General features: G+C 42.1%; 1 protein-coding gene across 9 annotated transcripts in view; it reads right to left on the bottom strand.

Moving 5' to 3' along the window:
• Positions 1–1,617: 1,617 nt before the first annotated feature.
• The window catches only part of mark2b (MAP/microtubule affinity-regulating kinase 2b), a 63,964-nt gene continuing 49,423 nt past the window's right edge, over positions 1,618–16,158 (bottom strand). For 4 of the 9 annotated variants that reach the window (XM_042511954.1, XM_042511962.1, XM_042511959.1 and 1 more), the window contains 5 exons: positions 14,329–14,595; positions 10,436–10,462; positions 6,330–6,368; positions 5,522–5,631; positions 1,618–4,080 (listed from right to left, as the gene is read on the bottom strand). In XM_042511954.1, the coding sequence (XP_042367888.1) occupies positions 3,731–4,080; positions 5,522–5,631; positions 6,330–6,368; positions 10,436–10,462; positions 14,329–14,595 (793 nt within the window). In that variant the 3' untranslated portion in view covers positions 1,618–3,730. The remainder of the gene's footprint in view (positions 4,081–5,521; positions 5,632–6,329; positions 6,369–10,435; positions 10,463–14,328; positions 14,596–16,158) is intronic. The other 5 variants (XM_042511956.1, XM_042511960.1, XM_042511957.1 and 2 more) reach the window with 5 other exon arrangements.

The following is a 16,158-nucleotide window of genomic DNA, read 5'->3' as shown; positions in this document are numbered from 1 at the left end:
AGCGCTCCTTTGATCCTCACGAAAACTTCATGCACACCTGAAAGTGACCCACTTGTAATTTCCACACAGACTTACACACCTGCACAGGAAACAGTAAGTTAACGCCCCCTTCTGCTGATGTGGAGCATCATTTGTGTCTCAAAAAAAAAAAAAAGAATTTGGACCAGCAGCATGTTTTTAACTTTATGCTGAATCTGAAAATCATTTTTTACAGCCTTTGAGCTCCTGAAAAAAATACTGTGGTGAAAGCTGTTGCAGCAATTCATAAGTTCCAGATATTCAAGCAGTTATATTCAATAATAATAATGTTTATATTCATAATATCTTAATATTCATTAGTATTAATAGTAATAATCATAATATTCAAGCAGATAATCTTTTTTCTCTAAAGGGTGTTAAACTGATACTTAAAGGGACAGTTCACCCCCAAATCAAAAGACAATGCACAAACTTTGTTGTGAGCAGTTTTATTTTGAAATTATTTTCTTTATACCAAACTACGTCTGCAAATCGTTTCACCGCACAGGAGAAAGTGTGCATCTACTAACAGCTCACATTAATGTTTTTATTTTGCTCTGTCACAAGCATGAGCCGCTATGAGTAGATGCACGTCGCCCTCTGTGCAACGATACAGTCGGTGGGTGTAGATCGGAAGAAAGAAAATAGTTCTAACATAAAACTTCTCACAACAAAGATTGCGGATTATTTTGAGCATCTGGGTCATGATTTCTAGATAGACACATTGCTGTTGAATTTTTCACGTTTTTTTGCTGCAGTGCTGCATTGAGTGAGTTTAAAACAAATATTTAAAAACATGCTGAGCTTGTGAGAAAACCCTGATTTGTTGGGACTGTTGGGCACAGCGGGGATGTTATAAAGAAGGGAACAACCGTTGACTTCCACTGACCCTGCTGAAGCAAAGCACTGATTCTCCGCGACACTTCAGGACTGCGTTCAATCACAACTTTGAGGCCAACATGGAAAAGAAGAGCTCAAAAACTCTGAACATCATCACATCCCTGAAACCCTCAGACAGACATGATGAGAGCTACTAAACAGACGTCGCTATGAAACTTTGCCAAGAGCATCCAGTCATCTCATTTCTCTTTCTTTTGGCATCATGTATTTCAGAGTCAGACTATCATTATATCATTGTTTTTATTACTATCATTGTAATTTTTCATCATTTCATCTTTGCACAAAAAAAACAAACAAATAATACATTTTTTCAGGAGTTGATCACCCCTCCCAACCCCCAAACCCACCACTACAGTTACAGTTTGCTCAAAACACATTTAAAATCAATGTAAATTACAGCAATGTAAAACAAAAAAATAATGTAAAATAAAATCAACCCTGAAAGAGATAATATAACAGCAACAGCCAGAATAATAATTAGAATCCAATACCCAGCACCTTAATACAATGATCAACTTTTAAAAGAAAAAAATCTGACGTATTAAAAACTGAAAGTAAAATAATAAAAACGACAGTGTGTCATTGTGAGAGAAAGAACAGAAAAAGTGTTAAGTTACAACCAGCTGACGGGACCCGGCGTTGTCCCCATCGCCACCTTTCTTTAACCCCCGCGTGTGCGTGTGTGTGTGTGTGTGTGTGTTTGTGTTTCTTCTGCTTCGACAAACTGGAGCGTCGACGTAAAAGTGAGAGAAAGGAAGTGACGTCTTCTGGTTTTGAACGTGAACTCTGATATGAGAACGTTTTGGCGAAGAAGTCTTTTCTCTCTGCTTCAAGCCATTCTGGACCGATAAGGCCTTTAAAAAGAACAGACAGATGAAAAACAAAAGAAAAAATGGCCGAAAATGAACGAGCAGTAGTCGTCACCACCACCACCAACATCTTTAAATACACCGATAACTGCTGTCTGCGCTCGGGGCTGGGGTTTAATGCGATACACTGTGTTAAATGTGTGTGTTAAAGGTGCACTACACCGAAAAGGCAGCAATGATATGATCCGACGTGACCCTTCACACCCCCCGTCCACCCTCCCCTCCCGACCCGAAAAAATCCAAATCTGTACAAACCCAAAAATTTCCAACGACACAAAAATATATTATCAAATCAAAAGTAGAAGAAGAAAATAATTCACCATTCGTTGTCGTCGTTGTCGATTCTTCCTTTTTTTTCTTCCTTTTTTTTCTCTTTTTTTTTTCCAGTGATCTTTTTATAATACACTCACACACACACATACTGTTTGTTACATACTCCAAAGACACCGTTTTTGTGTGTTTGCTCTTTGGGAACACGTGTAGCAGAGTGGGGATGGTGAGTGGGTGAGGGGGGAGGGGAGGGGGGGTAAGAAATGCGTCGGTTCAGGGTTGACATTCTGGATATGAAGGCGTGATGCCAACCGAAGTGATACCAACATAAAAAATAAAAAGTACAAATAAAATCATTCGAGCATTTATGTGCTGACAACAAAAAAAAAACCCAAATTTAAATCTACAAAGAAAGGCAACGTAAAATCCATCGACAACAACCCCCCGTCTACGAACTGTCCTTCCCTCCCCAGTTTGCCTCTCTTTTCCAGTGCACAACTCTTTTAAAAAAGCCATAAAAGAAGAAGAAACTAAAAATTTTCAAAAATAACAAAAGTACGGATTTGAAGGGAAGCCCGAAACAATCGACACCGAGTCTGACTGGACTCCTCGGACTTGAACTAAAAATGAGGAACAAAAAGGGAGTGAAGAGGCGAAACAGATGGATGTGTTTGTGCTGAGTTCAGTTTGAAATTAGAGGGAGAGGCGGTGGTGTGTGTGTGTGTGTGTGTGTGTGTGTGTGTGTGTGTGTGTGTGAGAAGGGAAGGGAAGGCGGTGAAAGGATGGATCAAGTGGATTTTTTAAAGTTCATTTTGGGGCAGGAGGGGAGGTTTTGGGTGGGCAGGTGGAGAGGGTCCTTTAACCAACAACAGCAGAGTTCCTCCATCCAAAGTCCATCTCAAAGTGTGTGTGTGTGTGTGTGTGTGTGTGTGTGTGTAAGAGTGTGTGTGAGTGTGTGTGAGTGTGTGAGAGTGTGTGAGAGAGTCAGTGGGCTTCAGTGACCAATAGTCCTGGCTCAGTTGGAGTCCATTCAGTTTTGGAGGAGATCAGATTCAATCAAAACTCCGTTTGAGTTTTCCAGCAAAAGTAAGGCTCCGCACTTCCCGTCAATCATCGCCACTTGTTAGAGATTCAGAGAGAAAGGTTTTTTTTTCAGCCATTGCTCCGCTCTGTGTGTCCTCCCTCCCACCCAAAAAACACCTGGCAGCAGAGCCGTGCAGAAAAACTGAATAAATAGCAGGAAGAAGTGACAGGAGTGGTCAAAGTGATCAAAGTGTGACTACTAAAAAACAGAGAGCAGATCGGACATGCAGAAGAGTGGAACGTCTAAGTAGAACGTGACAAATAAAAAAAAAAAAAACAGCAGGGAAGAGAGAAGACCTCGGTCTATAAGTACTTCACAACTCAGCTCAGAGTTTCTAGTGGCAGGGCCTCGTGAACTTAAGGAACAAAACTTCTAGAAAAGAAACGTTTTCTAGTCTCAGAGAACCAATAGCCCTACGTCAGACCTTTGTCCAGATAACAATCGTGTTATTTTTAAAGTGATCCCGCCCTTCAGCTTACCTTCTGACCTCCACAGTTCCCCGCCCCGCTTACAGCATCTTCATCCTCACTCCCTTCACCCTCCCTCCTCCAACCTCCTAATCTCATCTCTCCTCGCTGCTCCTCCGCACTCACAGTTTGAGCTCGTTGGCAATCTTTGAGGCAATGTTCTTGAAGGCGATGGACGTGCCTGAGATCCGTTTGAAGCGCACGCCGTTGAGGGAGAGCCGCGGCAGCTTGCACACCTCCATCTCCCACTGGACGAAGTCGTCGCGCGCCGGGTTGCCCGACACACACAGCAGCATGTAGCGCTCGCGCAGCTCGTACTCGCAGCTGTTGGAGTCGAGCACCTTGCGGATCTCGCGCATCATCTCCATGGGCTCCATGGACGACGTGGTCTTCATGGACCAGGTGAAACGCAGCGAGCGAGGCTTGGCTGAGTCCTTCTGGCTTCCGATAGCCGGAGGGGTGCCGGTGCCACCTGAGGGGGGAGGAGAGGAGAGACAGAGTGGTGAGAGGGAGAGAAATGAGAGTAATGAAGAGACGAGAGAGGGAAACAACTGATAGATCCGATAAGAGATGAAAAATTACAGAGCGGATGCGAGAGCCCGAGAGTCATGAGAGGACGTGACAGAAGACAGGAAAAGAGAATTAAGTGACGAGGACAACGATGGGAGACGAAAGCAAAAAAAGAAGAATGAAAAATGATACATATGAAAGCCCTTTAAAACAACAGCTTGGGGACATTTGATGTGACGTGTTCGCCTGACATCACTACATCAAATCACAAATGTCGACAGACTACTGCGCACAGAGATGAGCTGTGATGGTGGAGCATCAATACGTCATATAGCACAAAAAGTTTCACTTTTAGCTGCAGCCGTTTCAGTCGTACTCCAAAATGCCTCAGTGGCGGTCCTCTTTACTAAGCTGGGTTCATGCTTGCCTTAGCGTGCCTGATGCAAGGCAGCCAAAAATGAGGTCATCACGAATTTTGCATGAAGTGCAACATCAATTTTCTTGGGTTGTGTTCAGGCGCCTTTCTCAAATTGGTTTTGAAAAATGGGTAAAGGGCGATGACCAACCTGGCAAGAATGCCACAAGAATTGCAAGAAATTAGAAAACGATAAGAAGAAAATTACCTTAAAATAGTTTTAGATGGGAGGATTATTGGAAACGTAATGTAAGGGGACAATGTTCAGAAAATTTTTATTCTAAATATAATACTTGTATCATTATAGTTACGTTACAAAAAAAAAAACACTTTCAGCACATTTTAGGTCATTTTCTAGTTTGACTGACTTTTTTAACGCTTATTTTATAGGTCATTTCTTTTCAAATATCTTGTTTAGTTGCTCACTGCCTTCTCCCCATGGTTTTGAAAGACATCAAAACAATTTGCTCAGGCTTCAGAGGGTTAATATTGCACTTTGAACAGAATCCTTTAATGTTGTTAATAGTTAAGTCTCTCTCTACCTGTGAAAGGTCAGTCTATCAAACTCCACAACAGACACTCAGCTGGCCTGAACTCTCTGTCAGAGGTCCCAAAATTTGAATGAGGATAAGACACGGGTCCTTATCATCGGTCCTGAGTGTTTAAAAGACCCTGCAGCCGTCTCAAATTTTTAACTCAAGCCAAGTTTGATAGTGATTATTTAGGTGTCATGCTTGATTCTTGGATCTCTCTGCTCCATGGTTAGACATACTTTATGTCAAAGTGCTGAGAAATGGTTCCATTTGCACTACTCTCACCTGAAGTTGCAATAAAGAACCATACTGTTTTGCAATATTAACCACAGTAACAAGATTGTTATTAAATTGGAATATTTGGAAAATTCAGTTGTCATCATGTAATGTCCTATCACTGACCTGTTTATGCTTCCATTGACAAAATTGAAAAATAGTAATAAAACCCATCATACCAGTGTTACCAGATCCTGGTGAGGAGTTGTTCTCATCGTTGTTGGAAGAGGAGGAGAGAACACCGCCAGACGTCTTCTCTGACTTGTCCACCGTGCTGCTCAGCATAGACCTGGGTGAGGGATGGGAGGGTGGAGGAGAAGCAGAAAGGTGGGGGAAGACAAGAAGAGAAGAAGGACAGATAAAGAGATGAGAGGACAGGGTAGGAGGAGACAGAGCAGGGGGAAGGGAGGATGAGGAAGAAAGAAGAAGTGTGAATTGAGAGAATTATTTAAAAGTAGAGACAAAAAAGGAGGAGGAGGGAGAAATGGAGTGATTGAGAGGAAGAGGGAGATGATGAGGTCGTGGAAATGAATGAAGACAAAGCAAAAAAAAAAAAAAAAAAAAAATTTAAGTACCCCTTTGTGTGTTTGTGTGTGCATATCTTACCAAAACGTGTGTGTGGATTTTCATGTGTGTGCAATGCTGTAAATTTTGGAGTCTGCACACAAACACACATTTGGGTACTTCATTTCTGATTTCCCCACACACACACACACACACACACACATGCAGGTCCACCTCCACACCAGCACTCTCATTCTCTGGGATGCTACCATTCACGTCTAATCTCCCGTCCCCTGATTGGTCAAGCCGTTATCACCATCACCAACCAATTAGATCCCAGCTCGGCCCCCCCGCCCGTCTCCCAGCCATTCACAACAAGCTCAGAGATCATCTAGTGATTGGCTCCAGGCTACTGATTGGCAGGCGGTTTTGGTAGAGTCTGGGGGGTTTGTAGGGGTTTTTTCGGGCTGCACTGTATCTCACCTGCTCCCCTCATCCCGACCCTCTCCCTCATACGGACTCCTCGAGAAAAATCAACACAAGTTTAGTCTTTTTGAGGGCTTAGGGCAACAACTGGACTCTTGCACAGATAGTAAATCAGCTGGCTGGACAAAGTCACGCTGCTCGCCATGCCTGCCTGACTGTTCCAATCCAACCACGTCGAACATTGATGCCAAATCTCTTATTTCCACTCCAAGTGTTCAAAATTAAAGCCAGAGCCACCTGATGACTTCCACAGCGCAGATCCCAATGCCAGTCCACTCTGAGTGACCATTATTTCACAGCTCCTCAACGTGGAGACGTCACGAGCGTTCAGTTAGTCAAAAGATGAGTGCAGAAAAGCATGGAGTTGCATCAGACATTTATAAATCTATTACTAATTTATGTGTTCAAGTTCTTCATACGTTCTTAGTAACTACTGCTTTCAGTGTTTTAATCATAAATGCCAAATGTTTGAAAATGTGGGCATGTGTCTCAGAGTCGACAGTATTCATGCTGTTTACAATCAAGTGAAAGAGAGAGAGTATCTGATGATGCTAGCCAATGTAATTTGATTATTGGGTCTAATGTCATCAGCGTAACCTTTTATAATTCGAGGTATAGCGTGTTTCTTGTGGGAAAAGTTATTAATTTACGGCACAAAGGAAGTGCGTCAACCATTGTGCAACCACAACAGGGAGAGGATAGTGTTTTTGTTCTCCGCAGTAGATATCTCCAGTTAAAGAGTATCAATGGAAGTTCTTTGTGGTTGTTACTATGCCAAACAGTGGAGAAACAATCAAAGTAACCGTGGAAACTGTGGTAGTTATCAGGCAAGTTTGCTCTTTAACAAGCTAATTTTGTGGTTTCATTCAGCTTACTATACTAAAAATACACCTGGCAGTAAATAGGTCTAAGTATTTTGTAACAGCTAATCTCTCTGTAAGAACTACTTTAGCAGTATTAGTAATGTGTGCAGCCTACTTTAGTCTAACTCATAAAACTATACTTCAGGAGAGTTATGTTATAAGTAGGCCAACTTGTGCAAGCAGCTGGATGAGAAAAAAGTGATGGGCAGAAAAGAACAGTTGTGAATAGAATATAATGCCCTGGCACTAAATTGAAAGTATGGACAAAATCTAGATAGCTCAAAATGTAATGGATAATTAAAAAAGGAATTAAAGTAGGTTAAAAAAGTTGAAATAGAATGGAACGGCCTGCAATAAATTGGGCTCTGATAATAAAGAATATGGGGAAAATAAGTGATATGGAAAAATCTGAGAGAGTGTGGCTTGAAATGGCTTCCAAAAAGTGGAATGTTGCCAACAAAATTGAGTGTTGAATGGTATGGAAGAGAACTGAATGGAATGGCTTCTAACAAAATGGAAAGTTGTTAACAAAACAAAAAGTACAAACAACAAAATGTAATATGAAAGAATTTGAAACAGACTGGAGGGGGCTGGAATGGATTTCAAAGAATGGAGTGTTCTGAACAAAAATGAAATGGAACAGTTTGGAACAGAATGGAATGGTTTAGAACAGAATGGACTGGCCTGAAATGGAATGGGTTCCAACAAGATGGCCTGTTTGACCAAATTTAACACGAAACAATTTAGAACACAATAGAATGGTTTAGAACAGAACTGAGCGGCCTGGAACTGAATGGATTCCAACAAAATGGAATGTTGGGAACAAAATGTAATATGGAACATGGATGGAATGGGTTAGAACGAAATGGATTGGTTTGGAATGGAATCCAACAAACTGGAATGTTGAAATGGAACAATTTGGACTGGGATGGAATGGTTTGGAACAGAATGGTCGGCATGGTGAGGGCTTGTCGTGCGGCTAAAGGAGGTTAGGAGCATTAATGATCCCAGCACTGCATTAAAACCTTTATTAGTAACAATGGACCTTCACAGAGGCTTTTTGATAAAATCCTACGTAACACAAAAGTAACACACACACACACACACACACACACACACAGAGATATTCTTCTCTCATACCAGCAGACGAGACTGAAAACACACAAAACTTAACGGAGAAAAGCAGACAACAACGAAGAGCCACAAAGACAGACGACAGCACAACACATGCAGACAATGGAATGAAAATAACACATACACACGACAAATTCAACAGTTAATGATCTCAAATTCATTCTATTGTAGGAAAAGACATCAGTCCTGTTTTGCCCCATATATATAAAAAAAACCAAAAACAAAAACACGTATAATACCTTCTGCAACAGAAATACGGTTAAACATGTAGCACATGGGAAATGACAAGTGGGAAAAAGTTACGCAAGGCAAATTGTTAAACAATATAAAATTAAGTTATTTATGCCATTTTGCATGCTCTGTATGATTTGGCTAAATATGAAGGGATGCAGAATGGCTCCATAGGAGAGGTACAATGACATCAAGGGAAAATAAAGGAATGATAACATGATTAAGCAAAATAAATCTCCCTTTAGTTATGTAGGGAACTTTTCTTACCACTACAACAAGCACAGTACATGTATGCAACTTAAATCTATTTATATGCTTATAAACATAACTCATTCGCCCTGTAGTTATACATATATCTTTTTAAGATAGATTACTTCTCCCTTTCATATGTCAATTGTAATGATTTATGAGGTACCCTAAATAGACCAAAAGCTTTACTGCTTCCATAGAAAAACTGAGAAGTAGTTTATCAAAACACTGTGATAATAAAATAGTATTATAACTTCTAACCACCAGGTGGAGCAATGGTCCAGATCCAGATTACAGGAAAATTGCTCTACCTGCTGGTAAAAAGCAAAACACACACTCAAAAGCAAGTGTGTTTGAGAGAAATGTGCCTGTGAGATGTGTGTTGTGCCGCATATTCATGTAAAATGTGTCTTCTGTGTGTTCTGCGTTTAGTGCAAATATCTACATGAGCATGGAGATGAGGTGTGTGTTTGTACATGTTTGTCAGTAAAGATGTGCATATATGTGCATCAAGTGTCATCGGGGTGTGTGTGTATGTGTCCACAGCATAAAGGTCTTTTCCAGCCAGAGTAGGTCAAAGCCATCCAGTTCTGTTGCTGCTGCTGTTAGAGAGCCAGTGCCAGAGTGAGGACAGAGCGATGAAAAGAAAGAAAGAGTGCAGCCTCCAGAAAAAGAGTGCAGCCTGAGAAAAACACTGCAGCCCCGTCCCTCCCGGGTCCTCTCCTCCTCTCTAGCTCCATCCACAACTACAGCCGAGGACTTCTTAATACTAATGACTTTCCCTTGTGGGATGATGACAAACTTGCACCAAAAAATTAAAAAACACGACTCTAACTTGAATCTCGTGACCAAACGGATGAAAGCAGAGAGGTGAGATGGGTGGTAGTTTGGTAGGTGGCGTTAGATTGTTTAATGGTTAGCAGCGTTAAACAATGCTGGGTAAAGTGACACAGCAAGGCTAAAACAAAAACACCTGCTGATAAGAGATAATTAAAATAAAATATATTTATTTGATTATTTTAGTCTCCCATATGTGTGTGATCATGGGGTGACAGTTTAAATCATTACATCACCAGTTATAAAAAGGACGTTACCTGCATCTGAGGCTAAGAAGGGGTTAAGATTAGAAAGAGAGTAGTTTGATCTATTGCACCATTAAGACTCGACCTAAATCTGGGATGCTACAGGGGGAATATGGGCTCACACACACTCTACCTGCTAAATAAATGGAACAAAGAAGGGTTTGAGGATGAGGTGGGTGGGAGGGACGATGGAGGGACGGAGAGGAAGAAGGGTGAGGTGTTATTGTGCTGCGTGATGACGGAGTGATTGAGTTAAGTGAGTGGGTGGCTGGGTGAGGGGGAAGTTAGTCAAAATAATCAAATAAAAAAAAAAAAAATGGGCCAAAACACGGCACTCAAAACCAGAAGGCTCAAAAAAAAAGGGGCCAACCACAGAAAAAAAAGGAGGAAAGATAAGGCTCAAGGCACAAAAGTAAGATTTCAACAAAAAAAAGCTGCACGAAACACCAAAAGGGGAGGAAATATATATATGTAAAATATATATGAAGAAGAGAATATACGTATATATCAAGGGGTTATATTTAACGTTGGGGGTGTTGCCTACCTTCTCGGAAACCTGAACGACAGATTTCTACAAAAACAAAAGAGGGATAAAGAAAGAAAGAGAAACAAACGGATATATAAAAACGTATAGATTTATGACTTTCCTGTAAAGACAAGCTACCCTCTAAGTAGCAAACTTTAAAGGGGTAGTTTGGATTTTTTTTAAAATTTGGAATTGTGTGAGGCACTTATCCGTAGTCAGTGTATTACATACATTAGATGTAAGCTGGCCGGAGTCCAACAGCAACAAAACGTATTTTAACAACCTGAATAAAAATCATTATTAGTTTAAGTGTGCTCTATTGAGAATATTTTCACTGCTCTATCCTTCATCAGTAAGCCCATTTCGACAGGGAAACTGTTAACTGCTTCAGATTTCCATCTATGCTCTCGTCAAAGTAACCAGACTCCATTGAGAAAAACAGTAATTTAAGCTCGCTGAAAACAGGAGCTGCTGGTCTACTGCTGCCTCCATCAGTTCATTAGTTTCTGTTAGTGTGACTTTGGTAAATCCCTACAGATGGTTTTGGAAGCCAAAGTCACACAATAACACAAATAAACTAACTGATCAAGGCAGCAGTGAACCAGCAGCTCCTGTTTTTAAGCAATGTTAAATCACTGTCTTTCTCAATGGAGTCTGGCTTTACAAAACAGCGATATAACAGCTTCATTTTCCCATTGAAAATTGCTGTCTGGCTTTAAAGTAAAGCAGTGAAAATGCTCTCAATATGACGTACACTCAAACTGTTAATGACTTTATTTTTAGGTGGCTAAAATAAATTTCGTTGCTGGACTCTACACAGCAAGCTGCTTAGCTTCCATGTCGGACTCTAGCCTGCTTCTTCAAACTTGGGGCGTGCCGACTTACATCTACTGCTTGTGATACATTATCTTAGGATAAATACCCCATATAACCCCACTTCAGAAAAATCGGAACTATCCCTTTAAAGCAAACTGTCCAACATGAAGCAGGCTCATTTGGGACTGAAGCAGAAAGTAACATTGAAATAATCAAAAATAAACAACAAACAAAAACAAAAATCAGTGTTACTGTGTTTAAATGCGGGAATTTGGGGAGTGAATGTGTTAACAGACATTATTAAAAATGTACACCAGAACATGTCAGAAGGAATTAAGGAGCTCTGTGGGAAAATTCCATTAAGAGACCCTGTTTGAACACAGTCACCCCCGCCTCCCCTCCCCTCGCAATATAAAATGAAGCGCTCCTCCACATACAGAGCAGTCCTGGGTGATCCTGAAAAGAAGTGTTGGTGAGGTGAAAAGTTTAAATGTGATAAAAAAAAAAAAAATGATAAAAGGGAGAGAAAACCACCTCCTATATGCACACAAAGACACAAATGAAAATGCACAGGTTAAGCAACAACTTAATCTTTAACACACATTGAGAAACTTAATCTAGCCAACACACACATGCAGGCACACGGATGTGTTTGAAGGACGGAGAAACATCACTCTCCAGACCAAGCAGGAAAATGCAGTGGTGAGGTTATGTGATATGTTAATAAAACACCGCTCTAGTGTATATATATATATGTGTGTGTGTGTGTGTGCGTGTGGTCAAAGCACACAAACGCAACATAATCTCTCTGTCTCTACCACCTCTACTTCCTAAAAGCACGCCAAGTTGTGTGTGCATGTGTGGCGTGCATGTGTGTCAAGGTGTCCCCACTAGCGGTATTTATAGTTGAGGGAAAAGTGATATCTCCGGTGTAACCATGGATACTGTCGCCACGGAGCTACAGTATCTCTGAGTGGGAGGCCTAGAGAGTGGCTGTGCCTGTACCTCCGCCTCTTACACACACACACACACACACACACACACACACACACACACACACACACACACACACACACACACACACACACACACACACACACACACACACACACACACCAACTCCCACACATACAGGCAAGACACTCTGAACATTCTCCATGAATGTCAAGCTTAAAAATACCCTAAATACGACTCATCCTTTCTTTCTCTTCCTTCCTTCCTTCCTTACGTACATTTCAACACTTGTATTCATTAATGAACCTCCGGGACTGCGAGGTGACACAGGCGCAATGACGAAAATGTCACCTGCTCCCTCCGCTTGGCTCACTGGGCCCTTCCTCTCTCCGTCTCGTTCGTTCCTGACACCTTTAAACCCTCACTTCCTGTCACTTCCTCTCCTCCACCAGTCTGACGGCGGCCTCTGATTATGATATGCCAGTCAGCCTCGCTGCTCCTTTTTTCATACTTCTCTCTCTCATTCTGACTCAGACTTCACCACCCTTCATATATCATTTAGATCAAACAGTGAAATTTTACCTCTTTAAAGAAATGGCTCAGCCTTTTTTTTACATGAAACTAGTGGATACCAATGGGTTTGGTGAGAAGTCGTCTAGCTGTCAGAAGACACTGTAGTCAGAAGTCTCTTTTACACTGCCTCTTCAAGACTGGAATATTGTGCTATTTAAAAGGAATAATCGCAGAATGCAGGAACAGAGTTGTCGCGTCTTTAAGCCACTGTGAAAGGTAGCAACAGCGCCAAAACGGTGTCTGTAGTCTCTTTTGCACTGCCTGTTCAAGGCGGCAATAATGCGCCGCTATGCCACATCGCTGTTCTGTATATAATGTATGATCCCTGAAAGGGGGAACAGAGTTGTCTCGCCTCTGAGCCGGGAACAGAGGTAGTAACAGCCCCGAAACAAGGTGTAAAACTTAAAGCGGGACAGACATCACAATGGGTGGGGCCAGTGGGACGACGTGTCATGTGTACGACACTCCATGGGTGATTTAAAAAAGTAGCTTTTGGCAAGTAATTCAAAGAAGAACAGCGGCAGTAAATGTCTGATGTCTGATTCTGGGAGCTCTCATTGGATGGTAATTTATTGTAATTTTAATTGTATAGAGTTGTTGTATAATTTTATGACCGTAACTTACTCGTTACCTCGCTAAATTGGACGCACTTGGACGCAAAGCATGTCTTGTACATGGCTTTCCATGTTGTAACTACGAACTCATGAGTTCCATTTAGGCAGCATAAAATGATGCCACCGTCATTTGGTTGTGTGTTAAAATGCAAAGAAACCCCACGGCGCGAGCTCTGTGTTAAAAAACGTCTAGGGACTACTCCTGGTAAATACTACATTAGTCAGGTTTTTCCTTCTCTTCCACTTTTTTAGCCACAATATACTATCTGTACCTCACTGTATTTACACAGCAGAGTTGGATCAAAGCTACAGAACTGACTCCATTTCCACAGATAATTTAAAAAATCTAAATAAAACAACTTAAGCTTTGATTACAACTAGATACCCAGAAGAGCAGTTTTAGTGCTGCAACCTGCAGTAGAGGACTGAGATGAAAACTGGGCCAGACGGGGAACCAAAACCAAAATTACTCCTCAGTCACCACTGCTCCCAACAAAATTATAGAGGAGACACAGCTGTTCCCTTCCTCTCCCTTTCTGCTCCCAGCAGAGTTACAGATCAGCACAAGTTTAGTGATAGGGATGAGATGAGACCAGCCCCTTTAAAGAAATACTCCAGTGATGACATGGACGTACGGTGCGTCGTTGCCGAGAGGAAACGAGCACATGAAATGGCTTGTAACGTAAACCTAGTCATTTTCTCTTTAAAGCTGAAACCTCAATACTCAGAAAAAGCTTCAAACTCTATTTGTGCTGCAAAGTAGCTGGATAATAAGTAGAGCAGCTGCTACCACACTGCTCTGCATTTACTGTGAACTTTCTTCTTCTGCCACAAATCCTCTCCTGTTCTATCCGTCATGCTGCTTCCTTTCTCTTCTCGCCGACACTGCAAATAGTATTATGCAGAGTATTTTCCCACTTTCCCATGCTCCTGCCTCTCTTTTCCGCCACTCACCTGCGTACAAACTTGGATGTGAACTTGCTGAAAATCCCTGTGGCGCCATGTGTCCTCCGGGCCTGGCTGTTGCCATGTGACAGCGATGGGGACGCGGGCCCGCCGGGGTAGGCGGAGCCCTGCTGGTCCCGGGCACCTCGCTGCTGGCCCGCGTGGAATGTGCTGCGGATGCCCACCCCTCGGGAGAAGTTGGTGCGGTCTGACACAGCGGCGCTGCTGATGTTGTGGGCAGATGGTGAGGCACCGGGCGCCCGCTGAGGTGGGGCACTATGGAGGTGGTGTGGGAGGAAAGAGGAGGGATATGGAGGGAGGGAAGGTAAAGAAAGAGGTGATACAGAGGAGGGGAGGGTGTAGGAGAGCAGAGAGGTGGATGTGGAGAAGATGAGAGAAGTGTGAAAAGATTGGAGAGGGATTGGGAAGAGGTTGGAGGGTGTGATAAGAGAGGAGGCAGAGAGGAGGAGGTGCAAATGAAAGGAATTCAGGGTGACGGAGATTGGACAGGAGATGAGGGAAGAGAAAGCAGCAAAAAAGTGCAGTTTGAAAGGTGGGGAGGATGGAACAAAAGGAAGAAAGTTACAACAAGAGGGGATGAGAGTGAAGAGGAGGGATGTGGGGGAGAAACAAACAGTTAGCAAACACCAGTAAAAGAAAATCACTTCCCTCTCAATTGCTACTTACCTCAGTGTAAGGTCATATAAGTATCTATGTCTGTTCAACCTCTGTTTGCCCTCATGTTTCATATAATCCCTTAAATCAGCCAAGTCAATATTTAGGGCCACATCAGGTCAGGAAACACACGCAGATACACACAGTTAATCCTCTGTGCCTCGACCGTAGGGCAAAGCATCACAAACCTCTCTCACAAACACACACAGAGACAACGACACACCAACATTTTGCACACAAACTATTCACTGAGCTAAAAGCTTGCATTTGCTTTGTAAGCATGTGCGTGCACATCTTCTATGCCGGTGTGCAGCACCAGTGCACCTGCAGCAGATGGCAAACATAAACAGAAACAGCAAAAGCACACAAACTGAAAGACAAAGACAGAGTAATAAATGCAGAAAGTGGAAAAAATAGAGATCTCACTCAGTTGGACCATTCACTGTAAAGAGGCTGCAATGGGACTGGAATACCACATAATACAAATGTTGCACGTGCAGGATGTGGTTTCTCTCATGTGGGCTGTCAAAATCATTATTCATATATAAAATTAGGAAAGGCATTATTTAATAGGCTTATGCATTCAGGTAAATGCTTCAAAACTAGTGACCGAAAAAAGCTGAGTTTCAGTTTTTCCTTTATCTCTCATGTGCAGTGCAATTTTGCTCTATAAGACTAGACATCGAGGTAATATTTAGATTTCAGGCAAATGAGATTTGTTTCTCAAATCAGATCTTTCAGACAGACTGTCTGCACTGTTTTTAACAAGTGATCAGGTCAGACTTGTGCGTCCAGATATCACTAGCCTATCTGATGTAACGACGAAGGCATCAGTAACTACGAAGCGACGCTGGTGGCGCAGCTTTCCAACATGAAAGTACGAGAAATGGAGGTCCATCATTTTGGCATTCAAGCAATCACGCTGCCAAGCTGTGGTTCAGAACTCCTCCGTCGCAAAGCGATAGCAGACAGTTTATTTTGCTGTGTGTCCACAGACTCCTGTTCTTCATGTTGTCCTCCACAGCGTTCATCAGCACTCTCCGTCCCTCTGAATTTGATGTTATGTGTCATGTTGTGACGCAAAAGACGCTTTAAAATCAGATTTAAGTGGCCAGAGTGTTCAGACTGAAGACACATGGTAGTAATCCGATTGGAATTGTATTG

The sequence above is a fragment of the Plectropomus leopardus genome, chromosome 23 (assembly GCF_008729295.1).
Source record: "Plectropomus leopardus isolate mb chromosome 23, YSFRI_Pleo_2.0, whole genome shotgun sequence".
In the NCBI taxonomy this organism is placed as follows: domain Eukaryota; kingdom Metazoa; phylum Chordata; class Actinopteri; order Perciformes; family Serranidae; genus Plectropomus; species Plectropomus leopardus.
This window is presented reverse-complemented; position numbering and strand designations above follow the sequence as displayed.